Genomic DNA, 27,301 nt, shown 5'->3' on the forward strand with positions numbered 1-27,301 from the left:
TCCTCGGTCCGCCTGCCGCGGGGACGGGCGCTGCCGGGGCGCGGGTGGTGGCGAAACACCTTCTCCTGCCCCAGTGCCACCGCTCCGGCACCCGCACCGCGCCGGGGCCGGCCTCCCGCCTCCCCGCCCTCCGCCACCCCCTGCCCGAGCCGCGGCCGCCCCGCCGGCGAGAAGGGGCGGAGGCCGAGCGGCGGCTCCGCCCCCGCCGCGGGGAGGAGGGAGGCGTTTGCCGCTGCTGCCTCCCGCCGCCGAGGGGACTCTGTGCCGGGCGGCTGCTGGCGGCGCCTCCCGTCCCGTCAGTGTGCCGTCCCGGCGGCGGCGATGTCCGGCGGGGGCAGCCGGCGGCGGGCCGGCCCCTCCTGGCACAGCCCCTTCTCCCGCTTCTTCGCCAGGAGCCCACCCGGCGAGGGGACGGCGGTGCTGGGGCGGCCGGCGGGCGCGCACAGGTACGTGGGGACGGGACCGGACCGGCGCGGCCGGGCGCTCGGCGCCGTCCCACCTGCTCTCGGCCGGGGAGCGGCGGGAGCTGCCGGGGCGGGGGGAGCAGGGCCGTGCCGGCCGCCCCGGCAGAGGTTGCGACACCAGTGGGCGAGAGGGAGGGAGAAGAAGCGGGTGTGTTCACGGCGGGGGGGGCCTGCCCGGACGTCCCGGGGCTGCGGCCCCGGTGGCGAGGTGCTGCCGGGCGGGTCACGGGGCAGGCGGAGGCCTGGCGGGGCCGCGTTCGGCTCCGGTGAGGAGCGGGAGAGCGGCGGCCCCAGCCGGGGCGGGGGCTTGTCACACGGAGTTTGAGAGCGGGTGCGAGGGGGTGTCAGCCTGGCTGCGGGCGTCGGCTGGGCTCGTGGTGCTGGTGGTGGCGGTTTTAATCTAACGTAACTGCGGCGGGTGCGAGGCCGGTCCCCCGCGGGCCTGGCGTGAGGGGGCTCGGCTGGGGCTTGGCCTGGCCCGTGGGTGGGCGCCGCCGTCCCGCCAGCCGCTTTCCCCACACCGGCGGAGTTCAGCCGAACTCGGTCAAACGACGGAGCCCTGCGTGAAACGGGCGTTTGCTGTCACCAGCCGGCTCCGGGGCTGCTGCTGGGCCCCGGTCGGGGGGGTGTGGGTGTGGGCGGTGGGGCTGTCGCACCCGCTTGCTCCTCAGGCTGCAGCCCCTTCCTTGGAAACTGAAAGCAGGGCAGAGCGCGGAGGTCTGCGAGGGGTTTGGGTTTTCTCGTTTGGGGCTTTTTTCTTCTCAGTTTTCACACTTGGAGTTTTCTTTTGGGCTGGTGTAAATCAGATGTTAATGCAACATAAATATTACTGATGTGTTTAAGTCTCAACGCAAAATTTGTGGTTTATGGAAACCTAGTTATTAATAATTACTTTTTACTGCAGGGAGACTTTACAAGATGAAAACGGTCGGAAACTTCTTGTATATTTGTTCCTCTTCCTTTTTTTCTTTTTTCTTTTCTGGTGGCTGATTTCTATGTGTACGTAGGAAAGAAGCACAGATCAAGTTCCCCCCTGTTTTTCATGCAGCCTTATTATTGGCCCTAGTTAATTAGGATATTTTTGTGGTGAAAAGGTGCCAGCTGACTAGGCCTTATTTCCTCAGGTGTAGTATTTATTTTTTGCTTTTAACATGTTGGTTTCAATCTTTGAGTCGTTCTTGATACTTCACAGGTTTGTGCTTAAACCGGCAGACAAGTAAGTACAGTTTAATCAGATAGATAGTGGGTATAGAATCATAGAATGGTTTGGGTTGGAAGGGACCTTAAAGATCATCTACTTCCAACCCCCCCTGCCACAGGCAGGGACACCTTCCACCAGACCAGGTTGCTCAAAGCCTCATCCAGTCTGGCCTTAAACACTGCCAGGGAGGGGGCAGCCACAGCTTCTCTGGGCAACCTGTTCCAGTGTCTCACCACCCTCACAGTAAAGAATTTTGTCCTAATGTCTAATCTAAATCTACCCTCTTTCAGTTTAAAACCGTTCCCCTCATGCTATCCCTACATGCCCTTGTAAAAAGCCCCTCTCCCACTTTCCTTTAGGCCCCCTTCAGGTACTGGAAGGCTGCTCTAAGGTCTCCCTGGAGCCTTCTCTCACAGTAATTTTTTCAGTGAAAAACTTTAGGGTCTTGCTCTGCATATTCTCAGCAATCATGAAAAATAGCAGAGTGTATTGCTAGCTTATACTGGCCATGTTAAGCAGTCTCATAAATGTGCCATGAGGATTTTTTAACTTTGGGGGTTTTGTTTTACTGTAAGCATTTGGTGCACCAGTACATCATCAAGGATGCACTGGTCTTTCAGAGCATGAAACTTTGCTTTTTATTTCATGGAAAAAAAAAAAAATAATCAGGAGCAAGGCTGCCGAATCAAGGGCATCTTTACAGTTGCAGGAGTAGCATGGCTATTATGTCTGGCAGGGGTGGTTAATATAGGGGAGAAGGAAAAGACTTGGATCTGGCTGAGGACCTAAAGAGGCAAGAGGAGAGGTTTCATCGGACTCCTCACCAGCTCCCTACAGCTGTGGTTTGGAATAAACAAAAAAGCATAGCGGTCGCCTTGGTTCGGAGGAGGGTGATGGTGGTTCGGTGGTTTGCTCACTAAATAGCCTATCTGGAGGTAGCACTCATGGTAGACCTGCTCCACTTATCTTGGGGCTGGCGTCTATTATCTTTATCTAAATCACAGTTTCATTTCCTGCAGCCAAGAGCCTTGCCTTTATTAGAAAGAAGCTGGGATAGTCCACGAAAAGGACTCGGGCCTCTTGGCCTTGTTCTTAAACTCCTCGTGCAGTTAGCTGGAACGTGGTAGCCGTGATTCCTCTCTGGAGTGGAAGCAAGCGCAAACCCTCCCGCTCCGAGGAGTCCAATTTGGTATGTCAAGGAGCTTTTTTTGTTGTGCTGGGTTGCGGCGTGGCGCGTTAGTCAGGAATGCTGACGGTCCCGTATTTGGTTTCCACTGGTAGCCTTCTCCACAGATTAGCGTAATTGCATACATTAAACAGCGCTGGCTTGGGATGAGTGCCGCAGGTTTGCTCGTCATGTTTATTTAGTGAGCTTGGCCGTGTCGAAAAATGGATCCGCCGAACAAAGCGTGTGTGTGGCGAGGGAGAACCAAGGCTGCTTTGTGTGTTTATTGTTAAGGTGTGGAGTGTGTGAGGCGAGTTGGGGAATACGTCTTTTGTGAAGTGTTATGAGAAATGCATACACCAGAATGGTCCATTTCCCGTTCAGGTTATCGGTATGGTATATATTGGAACCAGATCAAATTTGAAATATATAGAAAGAAACTTTTGTATGGAGCTATTTTACCTAGTGTTGGGTTTCAAAAAAGCAGAACGCCAAAGTCAAGGGAGCAGGAGAGGGAGCACTGTGTTATACAGGGCCAAATAAACCCCCGATGTACCTGTCTTCACCTCTGGAGACACGCATCGTGCTTAATGCCTGTGCAGAACACGATGGTTTCCTAAATTTTAAAAACGTGCAGAAATGAGCCTGCATATGTCCAAAAGTCATTATCTGCTCCTGCAAGTTAGGGAAAGTTTCCTTCCCCCAACCCACAGCTGCCCCTCAGCTCGGCAGGGTGTGGAGCTCTCACCCGCTCTCACTCCAGGCGCCGTGTTCAGCCTTTGCTTTAAAAAAAAACCAAACCAAACCCCAAACTTATTGTGGTTTAAAACAGGAGGAAGGGAAGGGGGAATTACACTGTTAATCAGTGTCTTAGACTCTTCCGAGAACCTCATTTGACGAAAAGCTTATGTTAATAACTTGCCCTTACAGCAATTTGTAGCTCCAATGAACATGAGAATTGCTGAGGACGTGCTTGCTTGCGGAAAAATAACCCGTGCAGATGAGTTGCAAGTTTCATGGCGACAAAAAGCACAGCACATGCGTTAAGGGCTTACTTGGCTTTTACATCAAATGCAGACAAACGTGAGGTATCTCCCACCGAGTGCTTGCCTGCATAAGTGTGTCTTCAGAGTTGGGGCTGCATTGCAAGAGGGCTTCGGTGCTTTTCATCCCAGTTCTTTATCATTATTCCATCAAAGGCAGTCATTATGCTCTACTCGGCTATTTGCTATTTTCTGTAATACAAAATTGATTATTTGTTACCACAGTGTTAGTTCTGGAGCAGTCTAAATCCCCAGAGTGAAAAAAATCCCCTTGAATTTTCACTATTCTAATGGGAGTCTGATTTTTTTTTTTTTTTAAATACATGTTTCTTTAGTCCCTCTGGATGAAGATACAGCTTTTGCAGTGTAAATCAATCCACTGTGGATTCTTTCAGAAATATGTAGCTTCTGTGGCTGAGCAATTGTTGTGTTGCAAATAAACGTGACCTTTCAGGTCATGTTAGAAGCTGCCAAGGAGGTGTGACGCTTTTCACTGATCACTTTAACCCAGAGCTACTACTAAAATCTCCTTTAAGCTATGGATGTGTTTTATTAGTTGTTCTGTATATTGTTTAGCAAGTTCATTTCAGGTTTATCTTTCTCCCTCCAAGGGCTGTTGGTTGGTGGGTCAAATAAGTACCAGTGCAAGTGGGCCTTTGTTGGGTTTGTCCACATATTTCTTCTGCGTCACTGAAGTGTACCAGAGAAATCAAACAGGGAAGAGCAACCTTTTATTGGGTTTTAGAGGGCTTTTTCTTTTTCCAGACTGAGATTATTGTTCCGTTCATCCATTAGTTTCTAACTAAGAGCTTTCAGAGATGGAAGAACTTTGTTTATTCTGCCGGAGGAGAGATTAGAGAGTCTCTTTCTTCCTCTGGGACTGCCAGGCATTGTTCCTGTTTACAAAGAACATGTATTTTTGTAGTTGTAAAAACTGTGCGTTTGGGGACTGCTGGGAATTGATTGAACGGGGAGCAATACATTTCAAACTTATTTCTTCTGGAGTTACTACCTTCTGGCTGGTTTTGATTCAGATACCATTAGCATCTTTGAAAAAATCCATCGTTTGCCAGAAAAATCAGTCTCTGCTTTCTAATAAAGAAACTTTTTCTTTCAAAAGGCAGAGCAGGATTTTTGTTGTTGTTTGTTGTTAAATTTTAACTCGTTTGTGAACATACAGCAGGGATGATGGTTTGTGGAACCAGCAAGGGGAATATTCCAACCATATAGAAGGATTCAAATTAGACTTATTTAAGCAAGATGCATTATGAAAATTCAGGTTCACTTGTTAATTTGGGGTTTTTTTGGTTTCTTTTTGCTTCCTAGATTATTCCATTATGACTTTTATTGCAGGATAATTCAAAATAGTTGCAAAGGCCCTGATTCAGCAGGGTACCAAAGTGGTTGCCTATAATTAAATAGGTAAATAGTTCTCTGCACTACAGTGGGACTACTTGTTTGATTAGAATTAGGTGCATACTTAAATGTCTCATGGGGCTGACACCAGAAGGAGCAAGCCCAGCAGCTGGCCATGTATGTGCGAGACATTTCCTAAAGGAAATGTTACTAGGGTATTAATTATAATAGTAGTGCTCCTTGGAAGAAACAAAGCAACATTATTTTCCACTATTTTAAGTGTTAACAGCATTGTCTCCTTTCCATTTATTGGCCCAAGTGCAAGAGTTCATACAAAAATATTTCCAAAACAACTACAAGTCTCTCATTTTTAGGAACAGTTCTGCAAAAATGAAAGCTCCTCAGTCTTCTCCTCTGGTGAACAAAAGGCTCACAGGTGGAGGAAAAAAAAACAAAATTCAGAAACATGTTACTGTGGGGATTGTATTTCTGATTACTGAAACTTCTTAAAAGGACAGAAACCCAACTACTGCTTTTATTTTTGAGCAGTTTTTGGATTTCATACAATTCAGTTAGTATATACTATCATATTTCCAGGCAGTAGCACAGCACTGCACAGCACCGGTGGAGGGTGACCCCGCAGAGGGCACTTTGCCGTTGCCGGTGACCTTGAGGGGGACTTTTATTATTATTATTCTTGGGGTTTAAAATTTTTTTATTATTTTGGGGGCAACGTTTCTTTCCTCCTCCTTCGACTCGGTGGAAAACCCACGTTTCAGAACAAAATACCAAAAAGCACTGTGTTGCTTAGGCTTTTCAGGGCATATTAATACATCTGTTTTTCTGGTATTTTAATTTCTAAAATAATTTTTATAGATTCTAACCAACTTTACAGTATCACTTTTGAAGACTTTTAAGATCAGAAACGTGGGTTTCCTCAGTAATTTCACTTTCTCATGTCAATTTTGTGACATGAAATGTAGTCTCTAATTGTGTTGTGTTAATGAGATTTCATGACTTGCCTTATTTTGAAATGGAGTCTTGGTTTTCTGAATGTTCCAGTGTTTCTTAAATTGCTAAAATATTTTACTGAAGGCAGTATATCTGCTTAAGTAGTTTGGAGGTCTTGGGGCCTAACTGTGTGAACACCGTGTGGATCTGCCCTTCACATATGGACAGTTTTGTGTAGGGAAAAATGTAGGAAGAAGTATTTCTTGTGAGCACATGAAGAGCAAATGCAGAAGGAATTCCAGTGACAACAGACTTTGTTTAATAATCAATTAAATGCTACAAATTTAGCCAGCAAATTTATTTTTGTTGACTGGAAGATGCATGCTTTCAACACAAAAGAGGGAAACTTGATAACGACTGGGAAGCATCTGTAGGATACTTCCCAACATATATTTTGTGAGTAGAAAATGGGACAACTGGAGAAGTATTTTCTTGTCTTGAATGTGTAGCCTTGTGTGCCTCTGCCAAGAGTTTTCTGCTCCAGCCTGACTAGAAGAGCTCGCTGCATTTTACTAGTGACACCAGTCTCTCTTGCTTGTTTTTTTCTGGGTGCTTTTTCTTAATGACATCTTTTAAAAATTCTCTTATGCTCTCTTTATCAGGAGGACAGCAGTTGCTGCTGCTTTAAAGCTTTCCTGGATTATTTTTTTAATATCTCCTATTTTCATGCCCTGTGTAAGTCCTATCGCTGATCCCCAACCCTGCAAATGTGCCATTTGGAAACAGTTGTGTAATGGACTGTCTATTATATTCTCTATTAATTCAATAATTTTAACCTTAATAAACTTAAATAGTTTATAAATCTGTTTCTGATATTATACCAAGTTTATGTGCTAGCGGCCAGGAACATATTTATTTTATAAGAATGTTGCAAATTTTAACTGATCAGGCTGGTAAATGTGGAGCAGATTCTACATTAATGTTGGTTACTGTGCTTGACAGATGCCAGAAGAAAAACCTTGATGTAATCTGGTATAATCCTACTGCCCAATGTCGAAGTAGGCTCTACTGAGAAACATTTATATTTCTTTTCTCTAGCCTTTGTACGGCTGTTCAATTTCCTCACATGTAAAACAGATTAAGTTATTCAGCAAGGGTGATCATGGGCCATCCTTATTTCACTTAGTTCTAGCCTTTAAACTTAAACGTACATGTTCAGTGTAAAGACATGGTTTGGGTTTTGCATTTTTCCTGTAAATTTTCATTGTAAAATGTGTCATGTCTGTGATTTTATAGCATCTTTATTTTCCATGATATTTTTAGTTGCATTTTGAAAGAGGATTAAAAAAATCTCTTTGTTTTATACTAACACACTCTGTGTAGCTTACGTAGTCTATGTGACACAGCGCTGCTAATGCAGAACACGAAGCTGACCTACCTTTGCTACACAAGCGAGGAACAGTATGTAAATAAGCAGCATAAACAGGTCTGAGAGGAAAAATTGTTTCAGTTAAAACAGTCTGAATTGCTTAATGCTGTCTGTAATCAAGCCAGTTTCGAAGTGGGATAGTTTAATTGAATATATTTTGTATTCAGTTACAAAATTGAATTGGCCCAAGTGCTATTCCAACACCTAATCAGCTGATTGTAACACTCTCTTAGGCCTAAGTTCCTGCTGCTTCTTGCTCTTGGCTCCATTTTCTTCTTCCTTACCTTTCTCTGCTTTCTGTGCCTTCTCTTCCACTTCACTTCTTATTTGTTTTAAATGAAATAGCAGCTTTGCTTTCCTTTGACCCTCTAACTTCAAACTCTCTAACTTGTTTTTCTAATTTCCAGTTATCTTAATGTCTTTACTGCTCCTCCCCTATGTGTGTGGCCTAAGCTTAAGCACAGAAGTATGGGCCAAAAACTTCACCTACAAATTTCTGTGCAAACACTCCCTCTCTCTTTAAGACAAGCCCCAACAGCCTTGCCAGAGACTGGAAGAAGACTTTGTCACTGCTACTACCATTTGGTTTCCCAGGAACAGTGTTAGCCTCAGGAATCTTGCTGAGAAGTTGGATAAAATTTTTCATTTTGAAGCTTTTCAAAAAGGCCAATATTCTATTTTCAGGGGAAGAGGAACAAAGGAACGAGCTATTTTCTGTTAAAATGCTAGCATCTTTATTTTCTGTTAGAATACTAATGTGTTTTAACTGTCATTTGATGCAGGAGGCAGTTTTTAGGAATCTTCGTTGATTTCCTCACAAATTTAAGACGCATCTTGCTGCCACTGGGGTTTACAGTAACATTTTCCTTTCAATTCATTTAACAAATGTTTAGTGTACCCTTGCTCGTGTCATTCAGTATACATGCCAACAGTTTGGCTCTTAAAAAACTGCGTGACTTCTCTTCGTAGATCAGGTTCTGATAGTTCTGGCTGCACAGCACATGGATGGCTTCACAAGTGTGACCTTAGTGTCTAGAGTAAGGTGTTGGTATTTCACTTTTAAGTCTATTGTATTTGGTTGGATTAAAGGGGGGGGATTGAAAAGTTGATTTACCAAGGCTTCCAGGTGACCTGAGAAGTTAATAAACATGATGTTGATCCTAACATCACTAGAGGATGGGAGTTGTCAAACTCTTGTTTTGTTTATGAGATTACAGCTTCAGTTGACAAACTGCTCAAGTAGTGTCCATAGACTCTAAGGCATCTGACTTGGTGCTGATGCTCCTATTAAAATATTTGCAAGTGTAATGGCAGTGGGCTAAGAATCGACATACAGAGGGATATAAAAAGACCAGATATGAAAAATAGTTTTCTACTGTTTCTATATTTGAAGAAAAATTAAAAGGACGTATTTTTGAATCAATTTATTTAATATCTTCACAAATAATTTGAAAGAGGACAAAACTGTAGCATGTGAAGTTTGCAGACGACTAGAGCGAAAAGTATGGGAATTGCCACGTAGATCACAGAATCACAGAATCACAGAATGTCAGGGATTGGAAGGGACCTCGAAAGATCATCTAGTCCAATCCCCCTGCCAGAGCAGGATCACCTAGACCATATCACACAGGAACGCGTCCAGGCGGGTTTTGAATGTCTCCAGAGAAGGAGACTCCACAACCTCTCTGGGCAGCCTGTGCCAGTGTTCGGTCACCCTCACTGTGAAGAAGTTTTTCCTCATATTTATGTGGAACCTGACAACACTAAAAGCAGATTAGCTTGCCACGATTGACAATCAGCTGAACGTGAGCTGCCAAAGCAAAGTGGTGGCTCGGAGAGAAAATTCGATTCTCAGATGTATAAATAGCAAAGTACATGTATTCTGTGGATTAACTTTGGTTACTAGAGTGCTGAGTCTAGTTGCAGTGTCCACAATTTATTATGAGAAAGATGCTGACAAACTAAAAAGGGCTCTCCAGAACAATTTGATGTCTGGAAAACCTCCCTCACAGGATAAAATTAAGTGGCTCAATAGTGTTCAGTTCATCTAAGAGACGGTTTTGAAGTGACGGGGTTACACTTTTAGGAGTGACTCTGCCTCAAGGTATATAACTGCAAGAGAAATGAGAGTTTAGTACTTCATGTCTTAGAAGACCTGTGACTTGAAGAGGATATTTGAACCCAAGGCCTTTGTGATCTGCCCTACGTAGATGTAGGTTGATCCCGTAGCTGAGAGATGAGGCTTGACAAATCAGACTATTAAGCCTAATAGTAGTGAATTTAGTAGTAGTTTACATGTAAAAGTCTTATTTACAAATGTAGATTTTCCCATTGCTTGATGGTTTTTAATCGAAACTTATATCTTTTGGTCAGGTGTTAAAGGCTTAACACAGGTGAAATCTTGTAGTCTAGATTATGCAGGAGGCCAACTTCTGTAATCATAAGGGTCTATATGGCAAGTAGGGCAACTGGTGTATATATAAAAATATAACTCAAAAGGTCTGAATTTTTAGCAGTCGTCTTTTCAATTACCACTTGGAAGCTGGAACAGAGAAGAAACCAATCCTAGCTAACCTATGGCTCTTTGCAGATGTATGATAAAAGTTTCGTAACTGCTACTGGTCTGTGGATGTGATTGGAGAATCCCTGTATTGTGCTGAAGCTTCACGGAGATTTTGGTCTTGCACATCTCTATTTGATAGTAGTATTAGACTCGTGGTTTTCTGCTCATTCACATTCTTCAGGGAGGCTCTCGCACAGATGGATTTTAAAGTACTAAGTGATGAGATCCTTGTTAGCAATCTCGCTGTTCCGCTGTTGAAATATCCTTCTGGAAGGTCACTGCTGATTGTGTCATTGTGTTGGCATGAAGTAAAATGGGAAAGAAGTCATGACATCAAAACCAAATGAGGTATTACTTCCCAGAGAGGAGCGTTAGTTTTGTTCAGAGAGAGATAAAAGGCAGGGATCATGGACTGGCATTACACCCCAGAATGCTGAAATGAAGAAACTAGCAAGAAAGGAAACCTGAAAATGACATTAGCCTAAGTGAGGGCTCCAGCAGAGAGTGAATTGTATCAACAATCCCCAAAACCACATAGTCTTGAGGAAAACTGTTTAGAAAATATTGAGAAGGAGATGTCACAAGTGATGTCATGAAACTTGGATAGATAGTTGTATGTATAGGTCAGGCTTAGTTCATTAGCATTATGTCACTGAAGTCAGATGTAGAAGCTGTTGGCACCCTGGAGCATCTTCTAGGTTAGGCATTGCTTATTCTCTTACCATTAAAAGTCATCACGTTAAATGGCTAAGTGGTTTCTGAGTTAATCTGAAGAGAATCAGAAGATCAGTTAAAAACAAACAATGCGAGCGTAATGTGGTAGCAAAGAAGGTTTGACTATTCAGGGAGTTGTCTGTCCCAGAAGAGAGAGAGAGAAATGGCAAAATGATAGAGCACTCGCCTGTCTGGTAACGTGGCAACATCTGGACTGCACGAGAAGTAAATGATGGAGCTGCCACATTGGAAGAGAGTTTGCTTCTAAGCAGTGGAGAAGGAGGGAGGGTCAACATCCAGAAGTGCTGTCACAGTGCGGTCCGAGATGCGCTTTAGCCAGTTGTCCCTGTTTCCTTAAGAGACTGCCCATGAATTTCCCCCTTCCCAAACAGCAATCAGCAGCCCGTACCTTCTCCTTGGAAAAGGAACCTAAAATGTCACAGCAGTTACTTTCAGTTTGGTGAGCTCTGCGCCTGGTCAGTCTCATCAGAACTTGCATGTTTGTGCTTTATTGCACTTGCACGCTGCCTGTAGCTTGTTTTTTTTTATCTGACACAACACATTCACAATCTGCTGCATGCATAACATGGGTGGGGTAGATTAATAAAGGAAGAAGGGGACGGGCTTTTAATTTGCAAGTTCCGAGGGATTGTTATGAAGGATGAGGATGGAGGAAGCAGGCTTCTCGCACCATACGGAGATGCCGTGAGGGCCTTTTGAAGATGGGATTGTTTGTAATTGTCTTGTGCTGTTTTTAGAGGCAGTTGGAAAAGATCTCGCAAACAGTGTACTTAAATTTGCTCCACTAAATTGATTTTTCTTTACTATAATCCCTGCTGTATATTAACTAACGTGAGTTTGAGTACTTCTGCTTATGTGTGTCTACTTTTTGTGTGATCAACAATGCAGAATGTGAACATTTGTCTCCCCGATAAGAATCTCTAACCTCTCCTGCGTAAGTGTAATGATTAAAAACATGGACCACAAATCTGCCTCTGATTCAGACACCACCTGTCCAAGATTACAAAAAGGTCAAAACAGATTTTCAGCAGCAGAGGGACAGAAAGCATTAGAAAATCACACAAAGACAGGTTTGTGCAGAAGATACAGAAAGGGATCTTTTGTAACTTGAGTTTAATCTTCATTATTTAAAGAATAGGAGTGATGCTAATCAGGTTAGGCATGCTGGCAAGGCAGTAGGGAAGAGCAGCAAGACACTCGAGGAGAAGAGATCCCTCTACCTTCGCTGAAGATTAACCCATCTCTATTGGATGCACTAATCACAGAATCACAGAATCAGCCAGGTTGGAAGAGACCTCTGGGATCATTGAGTCCAACTGTTGCCCTGACATCACCCTGTCAACTAGACCATGGCACTAAGTGTCATGTCCAGTGTTTTCTTAAACACATCCAGAGATGGTGACTCCACCACCTCCCTGGGCAGCCCCTTCCAATGTCTAATCACCCTTTCTGAAAAGAAATTCTTCCTAATGTCCAACCTGAACCTCCCCTGGCGAAGCTTGAGGCTGTGTCCTCTTGTCCTATCGCTAGTTGCCTGGGAGAAGAGGCCGACTCCCACTTCACTACAACCTTCCTTCAGGTAGTTGTAGACTGAATATGTACTTACTAATGTGTAAGAGAAAAAGGAATGCCTGGCAGAAATAGCAGCAGGAAGGCAGTAGATTACATATTTGAGAAGTAGTTGAGAAGCTTAGTTTCTAGTCTTAATTTTGACAATGTCTTTATTACTCAGGGCATTATTTAATATTTCCATGCCTCTTTTTTTTTTTTTTCCAAATCTATAAAATAAAGTAATGTTTGCCTAAATACGTAAACAAGTGGTTGTGACAATTTGTAAATGACTGCCTGTACAGTTAAAAAGTCCATGGAAGCAAGTTGGCGAGGCGGAGGTGTTTACCGTATTCCTGGGATCATGCTTTGCTCTTTCACTTCTTAAAAGCGAGTACAAAGTAGATTCAAAACTTGGGTTAGTAGAGCCGTATTGCTGGGTATATAATGTAACAACAGTAGTTTGTGAGGCATAGAGTTGAAGACTCATGAGATTCATCTTCCTGATTTAGCAAGTGCTGAAATGCTCTCTGAGACCTGGCTGGCTGATCTAGCAAAGCCATGTGGGTGGTTAAGCCCAAGCCTAACTTTAGATGTGCTGAACTGGAGATACCGTGCTCAGTACCTGCCATGGCAAAGCACTCCAAAAATGCACCACTTTGGAAAAGCTTAAAGCAAGGATGAAACTCTGTGGAGCCAAACTTTAATAATACAGATGTAGCCCAAATGTCAGGGGCTGGGGAGGGAGGATCCCTAGTTCCTGGTGAGCCTGGGTATACGGCCAGCTGTTGTTTTCAGTTCTTAGCAAAGGTGTAAGAATTGGATGGTGTAATGTCATGTAGTTGCCAAGGCAACATTTATAACAAGATTTAATTGCAGAGATTGTCCTGTAGGAAAAAAAAAAATCTATAAACCCCCTTAGAATACAGTTGTGTTCACTGCTTCTCTGAATATAGACTCATATGGACAACATCACAGAATCACAGAATGTCAGGTATTGGAAGGGACCTTGAAAGATCATCTAGTCCAATCCCCCTGCTGGAGCAGGATTACCTAGACCATACCACACAGGAACGCATCCAGGCAAGTTTTGAATGTCTCCAGAGAAGGAGACTCCACAACCTCTCTGGGCAGCCTGTGCCAGTGTTCGGTCACCCTCACTGTAAAGAAGTTTTTCCTCATATTTATGCGGAACCTCCTGTGTTCCAGCTTGCACCCATTGCCCCTTGTCCTGTCAAGGGATGTCACTGAGAAGAGCCTGGCTCCATCCTCATGACACTTGCCCTTTACATATTTATAAACATTAATGAGGTCACCCCTCAGTCTTCTCTTCTCCAAGCTAAAGAGACCCAGCTCCCTCAGCCTCTCCCCATAAGGGAGATGTTCCACTCCCTTAATCATCTTCGTGGCTCTGCGCTGGACTCTCTCTAGCAGTTCCCTGTCCTTCTTGAACTGAGGGGCCCAGAACTGGACACAATATTCCAGATGTGGCCTCACCAGGGCAGAGTAGAGGGGGAGGAGAACCTCTCTTGACCTGCTAACCACACCCCTTCTAATACACCCCAGGATGCCATTGGCCTTCTTGGCCACAAGGGCACATTGCTGGCTCATGGTCATCCTGCTGTCCACTAGGACCCCCAGGCCCCTTTCCCCTACGCTGCTCTCCAACAGGTCTGTCCCCAACTTGTACTGGTACATGGGGTTGTTCTTGCCCAGATGCAGGACTCTACACTTGCCCTTACTTACATGGGCTTATGTTGCAACATAAGAAATGTGTAACATAATTACATTAACTTCACCATGTTGGTTTTTTTTTTTAAGAGAGTGTAGGGTTGTGTGTGGGCCTGTGAACTTTACTATTTTATTTTCCTTTTCAGAGAATTTGTGGGGAAAATACTTTGCAGTGTTCCAAAATTTGTGATTAGTGACTGTTATGTGATTGATGCAATGATCAGAGGAGGGGAAAGCCCTAAAAATTGTGGGGGTTAGGTAGTGGGAAGTGGTAAGCTGCATCATTTGAGCCCAGTGAGCAGTAACCAGCCTATTCTCCAGTCCCGAGTACCAACCGTGGCACCAGCTACTGTGTCTGTGGTGTTTAGGCTGTAGAAGGTAATCTTGGCTCTTTGGGAAAAACAAAACAATTTTATCCTAAACAATCCAAGAGGCCTGTTTCCAGCAAAGCGAGATTTTGTGCTGTAAACTTCATTCATTTGGCCTGAGTCATTTTTCAGTCAAAGATCCATTTAAAACTGGGCCCTGGCTAAGGGCAGAAGTGGGTTCAGTGGTGGAGTAAGCTGCAGTGGGGTGTGCTTGCTTGTTCCTGCCTGTTGAGTGGCATTCATTGCCCCTTCATTTGTGCTGGTACAAATCACTACACTGTAAACTGGATCACGGGCTGAGTTTTTAGGGATGGAAACTTCTGCTCCCCCCTTGATTTTATCCAAGGCTGTGGCCCTACTAAGAGCTCTGCTCGGCTGAGTTAAGGGTGCGAAGAGATAGCTGAGGTTGAGGAGGAAGGTGTGGAAATTTCTATAGCTGGTTCTGCTGACAAAGTGAGCATGTTGAGGAACTACACCCTAAAGGAAAAGGTTCAGGAATGTAGAAACGCTAGAATATAAACCATGAAAGGGTGTGGAGAATTGCTTCCAGGTTTAGGTTTATTTTATGCTGGAAAGTAAAGTTTTGATACTTCTTTTTTTCCTTGTTGATTTTAAGATGCTTATCTGCTGAACTACATTCTTTCAATTTTCGTATGTACACTATGGAATTTCATAGCAATCTGTCCAAGCCTGGCTAGCTAGAAGAAAGTAATTCAAGCATATATCTCAAATACAAACAAGAAGTAGGAAAGTGAAAGAAGTTTGGGGAAAAAACATGATGTGAAGGGAAGAATATGAGCAAAACAAAGTGATAAAAGAATAGGACACTGGTGATCTGTGCTGGCAATACTTAATGAAAGCAAGGATCTCATTTGTGGTCTGCACACCAGTTCCATAAAGAGTGATATCCTGAAGCCAGGAAGAACGTCTGCTGAAGATCAACCTCATTATTCCGCTCTTAAGTACAAGGAATTCCTGTTCGTGTCAAGTGTAGGAAAAGCTATGCAGATCTGAGAAGGGTGGTTTTTTTTTAAAAAAAAAAAAAGAGAGTAGGAGGGAGAAAACAGGTTACGTACTGAGAAGCACTTCTATTAGTGTGCCAGACTGCCCAGGAGTGATTGTGACATCTCCTTCATGAAACACATTAGCAGTAGAAGAAATTAATAGAATATTCATTCATCTGCTCTGTCTTACAGGGAGGCAAAGAACTGCCAAGGCTTTCTGTCTGATGCTCTCCCTGAAAAAGCATCTTTGTGTTTATGAATGCATTATGAAAGATTACCTGAGGTGATCTGAAAGTACATGGTTTTCAACTTGAAGAGGATCTATAAAAGAGAGGAAAGAACTATTCTTCTCTGTTTTGATGTATCTAAAAAGATCTGAAAGATCTTTTAAAAACTTAATTGCAGGAGAGTTCTGTTCTCAGTTTTGTTTAGGGAATGCTGTCTCTGAGCAGCTGAGAGGGAAACATAACATTTAGTTAGACTGGCTTCCGTATTTTGTGTGTATGTCAACTTACATTTAACTCAGATGCCTAATCCACAATAGGAAGAAAACCTATTTTGTAAGACTTTTCAGAAGTCTTACTGAGACATGCTTACTTGTGGTTAACAGTCAGTAGTAGCAGGAGTGCTGGTACCTCTAAATCTTTTCTCCAAATCCTGGCAGAATTTCACCAAAATGCAAATAATTATTATTTTTTTTTATTTAAACAGCTTTCAATTCTTCTCCTACAAATTCAGAAATAAGGGCTTGTGCATTTGTCGATAGCAAAGCTAGATTTCTAAAATTGATGAAGAAGTGTTTTTGAAGTGATTGTCACTTCATTGCGATACTGAGCATTTCTCACGTGATATATTGGTACAAAGTTATTTTTTCTTCAACTTATGATACGTAGTGCAGGAAGCGATGTCTGTCATATCCTTCTTTATATGTCTTTGCTTTTAAGTTGCATGTAGCATAAAGTGTTTGATTAAAATGTTCTCTCCTGGATTGTGCTTAAGTATCGTTTTAAGAATCCGGGCAGGGGGAAACGGTTCACCTTATTCCAAAGTTGGGCTTTGAAGAAAATTTTGACCAAGGTAAATTGGCAATAAGGACTTACACGACTTTAGACTTCTGATTTTTAAAATGGAACAGCGGGAGTTGTGTTGGTAGTAACAACATACCTGTTCTCCCCTTCCTAAAATTTCTTCTGAATTTGCCTGCAACCCCCCCATTAGGTATGTTCAGTGAAGGTTTGGTAAATCTGGTAGCTGCGATTTGTGATGATTCCATCTGCCCTGAGTATTCTCAAATTGGTCACAGTCCTTGGTATAAGGTCTGGGGGTACCTTCTAGCTGCCAGGTAGATAGTGCTATGGCAATGAATGCTGCTGTAGTGGATGATGGATTGACTACAGTATCATTTTTCCAGCAGAAAATAATATATATGCACAGAAAGCTTGGGTTTTTTTCATCTGGAAGAGCTGAAATGGTGTGTGCCATTTCTGACTGCTAGAGTTTGAAAACCTCCGTATGAGGTGAAACAGGCATTTTCTGTCCATCTTCAGCTTTTTGGAGCATGGCTTTTTCAGTTGCAATATGTGCAGAATGTGGGCTGTGGTTTGGAAACCATGTTCTTCTGTCCTTTTAAGTTAATGCTCTCTTGTGTTTAAATTGAATGGTAGAATTGAATAATGCAAGTCCTCGGCGTAACAAAATATGTTTGTTTTTCAGTTCTGAAAACAAAGGAAATGAAGCCATAAATTTAAAGAGCAACCAAAAGGAAAGCTCCACTCTGCCTGCACTTTTGAAGGTATGATTTTTATTTACTAATGCTTAATTGAGCTAAAGTCTGCCACCTCTGCTTGTGACTGCTTGCTAGTGTTCTGATGTTGGATGTATTCCTGCACTGCGATGTCGTACCTGGTTGCCATATTCTGGGTTAGGGTCTGTTATGCCGGGGTACTAATACACATGCAGAAAACAGAAAGACTGTCTGTGCTTCACACTCTTAAAAAAAAAATTCACGTCTTTGCTTTCAGTAAAGAAGTGGGAGTCTAGTGCTAATTCTACGTGCAGTTAGCCAGTGAAGAAAGAAGCTAGTATTTTTATCAAAGAATGGTTTCAGCCATTCCTCTAAAGCACTATTTCTGTATATTTTGTGAATATCTAACCACCAAGTGTTTGCCTGCCTGAAGGTCCACTGGTTGCCAACCAAAGCACTGTAAGATCTTTCTGCTGAACTTTGTATGCATGTTGGCTGTTCTTCACCAGTGTGACCCACGTTAATCATGCTTGTCTTGGCCTGTAAGCATTTTACTGCAAAAAAAAAAGACATGCTTCTCTGTGATCAGGGCTTTCTCCTATGTCACTTTACACAAAGTGGTGGTTGCCTGTGAAGTTGTGTTTAGATTTAGTCAAATATCATAAATAATTATGTACAGGACAGGGCCTGGTGATAACAGCCGGCTTTGCTGCCGTCACATTGTGCCCCGCACAGAGCCATTTTAGTGATCATTCACTAAGCACTTTTGCTTTCTTTTTCCTTCCTTTTCCAAGTAGTTTTAGTTTAATGCAGATAATACTGTGGCTACTTTCCCAAAAGGGCCTTGACTAGTCTGCCAGATGTATTGGGGGATGCAGCAGGCTTCGTAACACACTGAATCTGAGATTTATATCCTGAGCACTAATGGTGTATGGAGAAGGAAGCGGTCATCTTGTATGGCCTGCAGTGTCTGGGTAGTTGCATCTAGTGACTGTTTGAGCTTTGCCAAAGGTCAAGAGACATTGCGGTTGCCTCTTCAAAGACCCGGTTCAGTCCAGCGGGGTTATTGGCTCGAGAACAATTCCATGTTGAGTGTAGTTTATCTACATTAAGATGGGAAACAATGTGGTGACGTTCGTTCGGAAGCTGCGTGGATTCAAGCCAACCCTGTCAGTTCTGAGCTCCTGGAAAATGCCACCAAATGCCTTCCTGTTACTATAAATCATGGACTATTGATTTTGTGCCTTGAAATGCAGGCAGAAATCGTTCTGATAAACCAGAGGACTTTCTACTATAATAGCAGCAAATTTTCTACATTTAAAAAAAAAAAAATCTTATTTTTTCTATGTTACTTCAGTGAAAAATTCTAAAACAGATTTTCCTTTTGAAGAAGGCTTTGACTGGGAAAGGGAAATCATTTAGCATATGTGCACAGGACTTCAACACCAAGAATTGCTTAAAAGGAAGTATGAAGAGGGCTAGGTCTCAAGGAAGAAGCAGGATGCATAGGTGGAGCAAAGGGAGCATAGCAGGTTTAAGTTACCTAAGAGTATCTCTTTCTTGCCAAAAAGTAAATTTAATTTATTTTTTAATTTTAAAAAGCTCAAATTCAGAATATTTCCTTCTGAATCTAAATTAATTGCAGTAAAGTCTTCTACTCAGAACTTGTGTTTTTGTAATATTGTACTAAAAGTTGATGCCCATATTAATGCTGTAAAGTTTTTTTCTGAAAATCTGATCTGTTTTCTTTGCCTTGCCATAACTTTTTATTTAATTATATTGTCTTTGACCTACGTTTAGTAGTCTGAAGTGTTACTGTGTACATTACATTATCTTTGAAATAATACCTGATGTTTGTATAAGCTTTATAAGAAAGGTGTGGTTTTCATATTACTAGAATATGCTGACTGTTAAACTGTACTGAGAGCTTCCTATCTAAATTACTTCCCTCTTTCCTAAGCAAGAACTGATTCAGAGGAGGTGGAGAAAGTATGTTTTCTACCGCTGGCCCACACCCCGGCTTTTTTTGGTGAAGAAAATATTTTCCTTTTCTTTTTTCCCTACCGCTGCTCCCTCCAACACACACTTGCATTTTGATAACACCGCACTGTCCCGTGCCTGACATTGGCCAAAATAAGCCATCTTGTGCAAAGATCACTAGAATGCAGCTGAACAGTTGGAGAGAACTGAGACTGTCTCATTTGAAAGGGATAAGGTACGATATTGCAAGACATTTCAGTTTTATTCATTAAGACATCAAGGTTACTTGTTTTGTTGTTATAGAAAGTGTACTTTGTGAGGGATGTCTAAATCTACATACCTCCATGGATCGGGTTTGGGCAGGTTTCCGTACATGTCCATGTCTCCGAACGGTGCTTCTACCTCGTCCTTTCAGGTGGCTGGGGACTAAAAGTTGAAACCATATCGTGTCTGTCTGTCACCAAGTTAATGAGCTATCATATTTCTGATAGACTTACATGTAGACTTCCATGCTGTGATGTTGTATATTCATATAATAGGCCAGGGGCAAAATACCAGGGGAAGTCTAAGTCTCTGATTTAGCAGCAAAGGTCAGACATCTAAATTATAGCTGCCTGGGTGAGTGGAGCTGGGAAACATGCTGAGCTACATATAGTAGTTCTTTGTCTCCTCTGAGCACTTTAGTTACCACTTTAGTACTTTACCCCTGCTACTTTTTTCCCTGCAATGAAGTATTTAGTTTGTAGAAGGAGGAAAATACATTTTAATACTCACCTTATGAAAATATGAAGCCAAGGTGACTTTATCAATCATCATTTGATCACTTTTCAGAAAATATTACTGAAATATATTTGCCATGTCTATTAATTCATTGCCAGAAAGTACACCACCACCCACCACTATTTATTGACGGGTTTTGGTTTGCTTCTGTTTCTTTGAATTAGAGCTGTAAACAGGGCTCTTTCTGAGTAAATGCTCCATTTGAGCGATGTGATTGTTGAACAGGTGGTTGTGTGGATGGATGTAAACAGTTCTTGAACTTCATGTTTAGTGTCCTAAGTATCTTCATTGCATAATGTCCAGTACATGTTAGTATATCATTAACCTCACTTTTAGCACTACAGGGACTTTGTTTTTAAAAGGCATATTGCAACAGTGCTTCCTGCAGAAGTACGTGAGGGCATCTTTCACAGCTTTTGGTAATGCCCTTAGAACAGATGCTTACAACCGGGACATAGGTATTAGTTGGATTATGTGGAACATCTGCCAAATAAGCTAACACCGCTACTATAGCGAGCTGCGTGCTGGAGAACGTCCTGTTAGTACAGTTTTGGAGAAATCACACAACACTCTTGTTGAACGTGCTCGTGCCACAAGTGTAACCTGGCTCCTACCTGTATTACTGTACTGCAGCAGGAGCAGCGGTGATAGGTGCTTGGCTTAGTTTCAGTAGTAGTGACTGGCTTAGGTCGCAGGCTTGCCCTGTCTGAGGTTCTCATCCAACTAAAGGCTGTGACAGTGTAGGCAAATACACTTGCCTGCCGATGGTCCCCAGATATGTTTCCAGTAGCAGTGCGTGGAGGAAACAGCGCATTCTCCCATAACTGATTAGGAAGGAATTCTTAAGCATCTCAGCACAGGAACTACCATGTGAGCTCTGTCAGGCAAACGCAAAAGTTTGCCAAGGTAGGTACAAATACAATATACCAAATATGCAATTTAGACTTGGGAACTTTAGCTTAGACTTTAGCTGGGGGAAGAGTGGTTAGAAAGTGGCCCGGCGGAAAGAGACCTGGGGGTGCTGATCGACAGCCAGCTAAACATGAGCCAGCAGTGTGCCCAGGTGGCCAAGAAGGCCAATGGCATCCTGGCCTCTATTAGGAATAGTGTAGCCAGCCGGTCTAGGGAAGTGATCGTCCCTCTGTACTCGGCACTGGTGAGGCCGCATCTTGAATCCTATGTCCAGTTCTGGGCCCTGCACTTCAAGAAAGATGTTGAGGTGTTGGAGCGAGTCCAGAGGAGGGCGACCAAGCTGGTGAAGGGTCTGGAGGGTCTGACCTCCGAGGAACGGCTGAGGGAGCTGGGGTTGTTTAGCCTGGAGAAGAGGAGGCTCAGAGGTGACCTTATTGCAGTCTACAACTACCTGAAGGGAGGTTGTAGTGAAGTGGGAGTCGGCCTCTTCTCCCAGGCAACTAGCGATAGGACAAGAGGACACAGCCTCAAGCTTCGCCAGGGGAGGTTCAGGTTGGACATTAGGAAGAATTTCTTTTCAGAAAGGGTCATTAGCCATTGGAATGGGCTGCTCAGGGAGGTGGTGGAGTCACCATCTCTGGATGTGTTTAAGAAAAGCCTGGACATGGCACTTAGTGCCCTGGTCTAGTTGACATGGTGGTGTCAGAGCAATGGTTGGACTCGATGATCCCAGAGGTCCCTTCCAACCTGGCTGATTCTGTGATTCTGTGACTTCAGTATTTCAATAGCATTAAATATTTTATAATTTGGCCCATAGGCTCAAGCCTGGGTGCTAGTCACCTGGATTAACCAGAGGCAGTCTCAACCTAATACAAAACACAGGGGCAGAAAGTACTGCAAAGATTATATAGTCCACTCCTCTGCCCCAAGGTGAGATCTCTGTACCTGTCATAACTGATAGAAGTTTGTCTGACTTGTTCTCAAAGACCTCCAGGGATGGAGATCTCTAAGATCTCTGCAACTTCACCAGACAACTGTTCTACTGATTTCATAAACCTTATAATTAGAAAGTCTTTTTCTTAACATCCTATCTAAAGCTTCCTTGCCACAAATTAAACCTGTTAATTTCATTTCAAGGTAACATAAAGATGGCTGTATTTAAACGGTAGACACAGTATTAAAATTTGATGGCAAGGACTGCAATTACGTGATAAGATGGAGCCAGATTCTTTTTGGAGTTGCAACAAATAGGACAAGAGGCAACGAGTGCAAGTTCGAACATGGAAAATTCCAGTCACCTCTAAGAACTTTTTTCCTCCCCCCTCCCCACCCCATCTTTACCGTAAGCGTGGTCAAATATTGGAAGAGGTTGCCCAAGGAAGTTGCAGAAGCTTTATCCCTGGAAATACTCAAAATGCAACTGGGTGAAGCCCTGCTCTAACTAGAGCTGCTTTGAGAGCAGCTTAGACTACGTGACCTCTCCAGCCACGTTCCTTTCAGCCTAACTTGCTCTGTAATTTTCTGTCACATCATTTTTCATCTGGTGCGTGAATTCACGTCAGTTTTAAAAAAAGTTCTATGGACTTGGTGAATATATGTAGCTGTTGTTACTGAATGTCCCTAATTCTGACTTTATGATTAGTTTTAAGTTCTATAAAAACTTAGAAATCAAAATTAAGCCCAGTGTCTTAGTTAACTGCATACTTTTCCATATAGCATGGTTTTGTTCCATATTGTCATGGTTTTATTTTATATTGTCTTTATTTCATATGTAATGTCTGCTCAGCCTGTACATGAATGCCTGCTGAATGCCTCTGTCTTAGACCTAGTAATTAGAAATCAGAGAGAGAGGGATTCTTTGCCTTTTGGGAGTCAAGAGAGGTGGACTATTACTGCCAACCATGAATTTTTAAAAAACTGAGAGCTACTTTTGAAAACTATCACTGTTGCTGCCCACAACAGTGAATGAAAGACAAAACCAAAATGTTATTGGAGTTTGCGTCGTCAAGATTTCTCTTGTGGAACCCGAAAGCAGGATCTTTTCCTCTTTGGCAATGACATAGACTTTCCTTGAAATGGAATTTTATAGGCAAGTCCATAGCACCTTCTGGTTTCCCAGGACACTTTGTTAAATTAATGGTGCTAACAGCTGTATGTGTTCAGGAAGACATCTCAAGGTCATTCTATCTAAAGTGCTGGTAAATTCCTTTGCCGTACCGAAGATTTTTAGAAAGGATGATCTTGAAATGTGCTTCTCTCTCTACTATTTTAGTTGTTCAAAGAAGGGATCTTGAGTAGGGAACTTCGTTTCAGGATGGGTGGAAAAAGAATGGGCTTAAACCTTACTGAGTTTGGCACAGAAAACCACCGAGGAGACACATGAGAAGCAGAAGTGTGGTGCCAGATGCTATAGCCTGCCAACAGAATATAAGTACAGTGGAAATCACACTGTCTCACCCTGTTCCCAGTGTACTGCCTGCTTGTGCACACCTTCTGCATTGAAAAGGTGAATTTCAACTTTAAATTTATTTTCAAACGTCAGGGAATCATCAAGTAAAAGAGAATAAAAATTACGTCATGTTTGTGAAAACATTTTCATTAAAAAGCAATGGAAGAGAGAATTTAATACTGGGAGAATTTAAAGGAAAGAACAGAAATGAGACAGACAATTTAATTCTGTTCTCTCTGTCTCCATACTAGACCTTGTAGTGATAAGGTGATGGTTACATGTTGAGAAGTGATTACCAATTCTTAATCTTTAATCAGAGTTTTACAGTAATTTCAGGAGAAAATTCAGAAGGGAGAAATTTTGAAGTAACTCTGCAAATAGTGTAAACAGAATTTTTTTAAATTATAAAGTTCACTTTGTCATTCCAGAGACTTGCACTGAGTTTGCAATTCCTCGTAAGGGTGACCTTGCAGAAACTTTATTTCAGATTGGACCTCCTTTTTCTTATTCAAAGTGTCCACCTTACCACCTTGGTTTTTGTTCTCTTGTCAGGGAAGGTGAGTCTGGATACTTCCTCAGTTTTTAGGGAAACACTATAGAGTTTCAGAGAATGTTTGTTTCATCTTTTCTTTCCTCATCTGACAAATTAAATATACATTAAGGACTCCTTGGTGTTTCAAGAATTCAAATGGATAAACAAATTTTTAAAGCCTCAGTGCTGAACTTTCAACAGAGGCAGTTGTCTTTCCAAATGTTAAATAGTCATTGAATTTAAATAGGTTTATTTTTAAAAATGCAAAACTGATACAGTTGAACTAAAAGTCCCTTCCTATTGTTTAACTTTTACTCCTGATTATGAAGATGCCATGATTTCATTAGTTTTCTAGTTACTCTTGTCTTCTGGGGTTGTCATGACCTGATTCTTTCATGTCAACCAGAGAAAGGAGGATGTGGAAGGAAAACTATGTAAGTACAAAGAAGCCAAAATATTCAGAGGTTTAAAGCATTGGTTATTTGTAGAGATACAGAACTCGCCTTTAACTTAAATCCCCCCAAACCTCCAAGGCTGTCTTTGTTAATGTTTGGCGTTTTGCTTTTTCTGATTATGAAAGGCTATTATTTATTTAAGACTAAACAGTTTTGACAATGGTGGAACTCCCTCGTGTCATCTCCACCACCACACTAATTACTGGCATAAACAGGAGAAACCCACTTTGACTGTGTGTTTTTTAAATCCATTTTTCTCGTGAACACTACCAACAATGGACTTTGAGGAGTTCTCTGCTTATCATGTATTTCACTGTCTGATAATAATTTCTCCTGAATTTTTCATAATACTATGCCAGTTTTCTTAAATAAGTCTTGTCCCTAATTTATATCTTGCTATGTCTGGTTCTTCTTCATTAGGTTGCCGTATGTGTTGCCTCCCTTTGGTTGAGAATGCCTAACTTCTTTTTTCTCACAGTAGCTGAAAAAAACAAAAGCTTATGTCATGCATGGATTTAATGTACCTCAGTGTGTGCCATTAATTGCAAATAAGTGGGAGATTACACTAAAGATGCTTTAGCCTCCCGGAGAAGGGAAATCTGCTGAAAAATGTGCAGTAGGGATTAAGTGCGGGAATGTACTAGTCTGCTATTCCACTGTGGATTTTGTTTAGCATACAGAATTTATGTCCTGTGTCACTGTTCAAATTGAATGAGATGCTCAGAATTGTTAAATGAAATGCAGCCATCTTAGCTATACTGAAAGGTCAAAGCTGAGCCTAGGAACATGGTTAATTTTCCAGTGGGCAGCAATGCCTAAACGTGCTACTTTGTGCACCCAGCACTTTAATCTGAAACTCTTAAACGATTTCTTCATGCTAGCAAACAGAAATTCTGGGGCTTCTCAGATGAGTAAATTGGGATGTTGGGGTTAAATGACTTCTTGAAGGCCCCTGAGGTGAATCAGTGATGATTTAAAATGCGGATGGCTGGCCATCTTCTCTCACAACTGCAGGTGAGATGGGGTGGTTAAAGCGCACAAGCGTATCAGCGCGCTACACAGAGTGTCCTCCATCAGCAGCTCCAAGCGCAGCAGGACAGACAGTCTGGGAGAGGTCTCCACACAGCTGTCTGGAGTTTCTGCTTTGTAATGAGTGTTCGTTCACGGGGAGAGAAATCCGAAATGTCTGGCTGTTGTGGCTGGAAGCTAATTCTTTGTTCACGGGGATCTGTGTTTTAATGCTGTTAATGTTTTCATTTCATTCACTCGTTAGGGCAATAAAAGAGATTGTATTCTTGGCAGACGGACATAACCCCTGCCAAATGAGAACCTCTGGCAATTTGAACTTTTGCCACTTGACTGCTGAGAGATGGCGGCTACCAGGGTGGCTGTTCCCGGCTGGTACTGGAGGCAAGGCAAACCTGGCAAAGCAATCCCTCTCCAGGGTGCTCTTGCACCGCTGGAGCTGCTCTCTGAACTACTGGGGGCTGTTCACACCGGTAGCAAGCCCTGTGCCTGACTGCGTAGGTGCAGTTGGGCTTTGGGCGTGTGGCTGTGCTACAGTCAGGAGTAGATTACAGCCTGGAAAACATACCTAGTCCACCATTGAATAAATTAGCTCAGATAAGAATCCCACTTGAGACATGACATCATGGGCTTGTCTTCTGAGTCCTGGCTGCCAAGCTTCTTTGCGGTGGTTGCTCCAGCAAGGTGAGACCGCACTACCTGACTGCACAGTAGATACAGCTTCAGTAATCACTGCAGTCTCTTCAGTCACCTGATTTAAGTCATAATCTTGTTTCACGCTCTGCCGAGCTTCTCCTCTGCACCAACCTCATTGCATGTGAGGTCACAGGACCATGGGATAATTGAGGCTGAAGGGACCCCAGGATGTCGTCTAGCCGAACCTCCTGCTTAAAGCAGGCTCAGCTATAAGGTCAGGCCAGGTTACTCAAGGCTTGCCCAGTGAAACTCTGAGTAGCGAGTTGCTAAAGAAATAAAAGCTAATTAAAGTTTTATGAAGCATGTCACAAGCGGGAAAGCTCACAGAGAGTGGGAAAGGGGAGGGAAGCAAGGGGAAGACTGATGACAGTGTACAAAAGGAGCAGAAAGACAACACTACAGCAGGAAAACTTCTTTCCTTGCATGAGCAAGGATCTCAAAGGGCATCTGGCAGGTAGGTTTTCATCCAAAAAGTATTGTTTGCATGGTAAGCCTGAGAAACTATTCAGGCTGCTGTGACATTGGAAGAGGATTTTTTTTTTTGTTAAATCGATGACATGAAGTGTAACTAATATAAGAGTCACTGGTATTCTTCCAGTGTTGCGAATATCAAAACTGCTCAAGCCTAATGGTGATACAGATGCAACTTCTCTGTCAAGGTCAACTAAAGGCCCTGACTGTAGAAAACTGGTGGGATATACCAGGGACATGATTGCTTTGCATATACCTTGTGCCCTTGCCTTTTTTTCCTGAGCATTTGCTGAGGATTTCTGTCAGAGATGAGCTCGGAGAGAGGACTGGGAAATAGTAAGTGAAAGTTCACTTGAAGTTGGCTCGTGGAATTGCCATCATAGTGCAACATTCATCAGGCACTTGTGCCTGAAGGCTCCTGCTGTGTTAAAGGCTTACTGGCTTTACAGATCATGTGCTTCCGTCTCAGTAATTTGAATTTGGCATTATCTTAAAATACAAACTTGGAAATTTGTAGCAGGAACAGTTTTGTTTGTATAATGCCGAAACAGTAGTTCAGACTTTGGATTCAGATTTTATGGGCAAACAATAAAACACCAATAGCTCATGCTGTCTTTTACAGCAAAGGCAAAGTGGAGCAGGAGAGAGAATATATGGAGAGTGGGATTGATCACATTGAAGGGAAGAAAGAAGGATTT

At 42.7% G+C, this 27,301-nt stretch overlaps 1 protein-coding gene across 4 annotated transcripts in view; it reads left to right on the forward strand.

Moving 5' to 3' along the window:
• The first annotated feature begins 258 nt into the window (after positions 1-258).
• Positions 259-27,301, forward strand: part of CRYBG3 (crystallin beta-gamma domain containing 3) — a 98,848-nt gene continuing 71,805 nt past the window's right edge. For 3 of the 4 annotated variants that reach the window (XM_068425003.1, XM_068425004.1, XM_068425006.1), the window contains exons 1-2: positions 259-446; positions 17,272-17,350. In XM_068425003.1, coding sequence (XP_068281104.1) covers positions 322-446; positions 17,272-17,350 — 204 coding nt within the window. In that variant the 5' untranslated portion in view covers positions 259-321. Of the gene's footprint in view, positions 447-2,844; positions 2,855-17,271; positions 17,351-27,301 lie in introns of those variants that run through there. The other variant, XM_068425005.1, reaches the window with a different exon arrangement.

Source organism: Nyctibius grandis, chromosome 2, assembly GCF_013368605.1.
Source record: "Nyctibius grandis isolate bNycGra1 chromosome 2, bNycGra1.pri, whole genome shotgun sequence".
In the NCBI taxonomy this organism is placed as follows: Eukaryota; Metazoa; Chordata; class Aves; order Nyctibiiformes; family Nyctibiidae; genus Nyctibius; species Nyctibius grandis.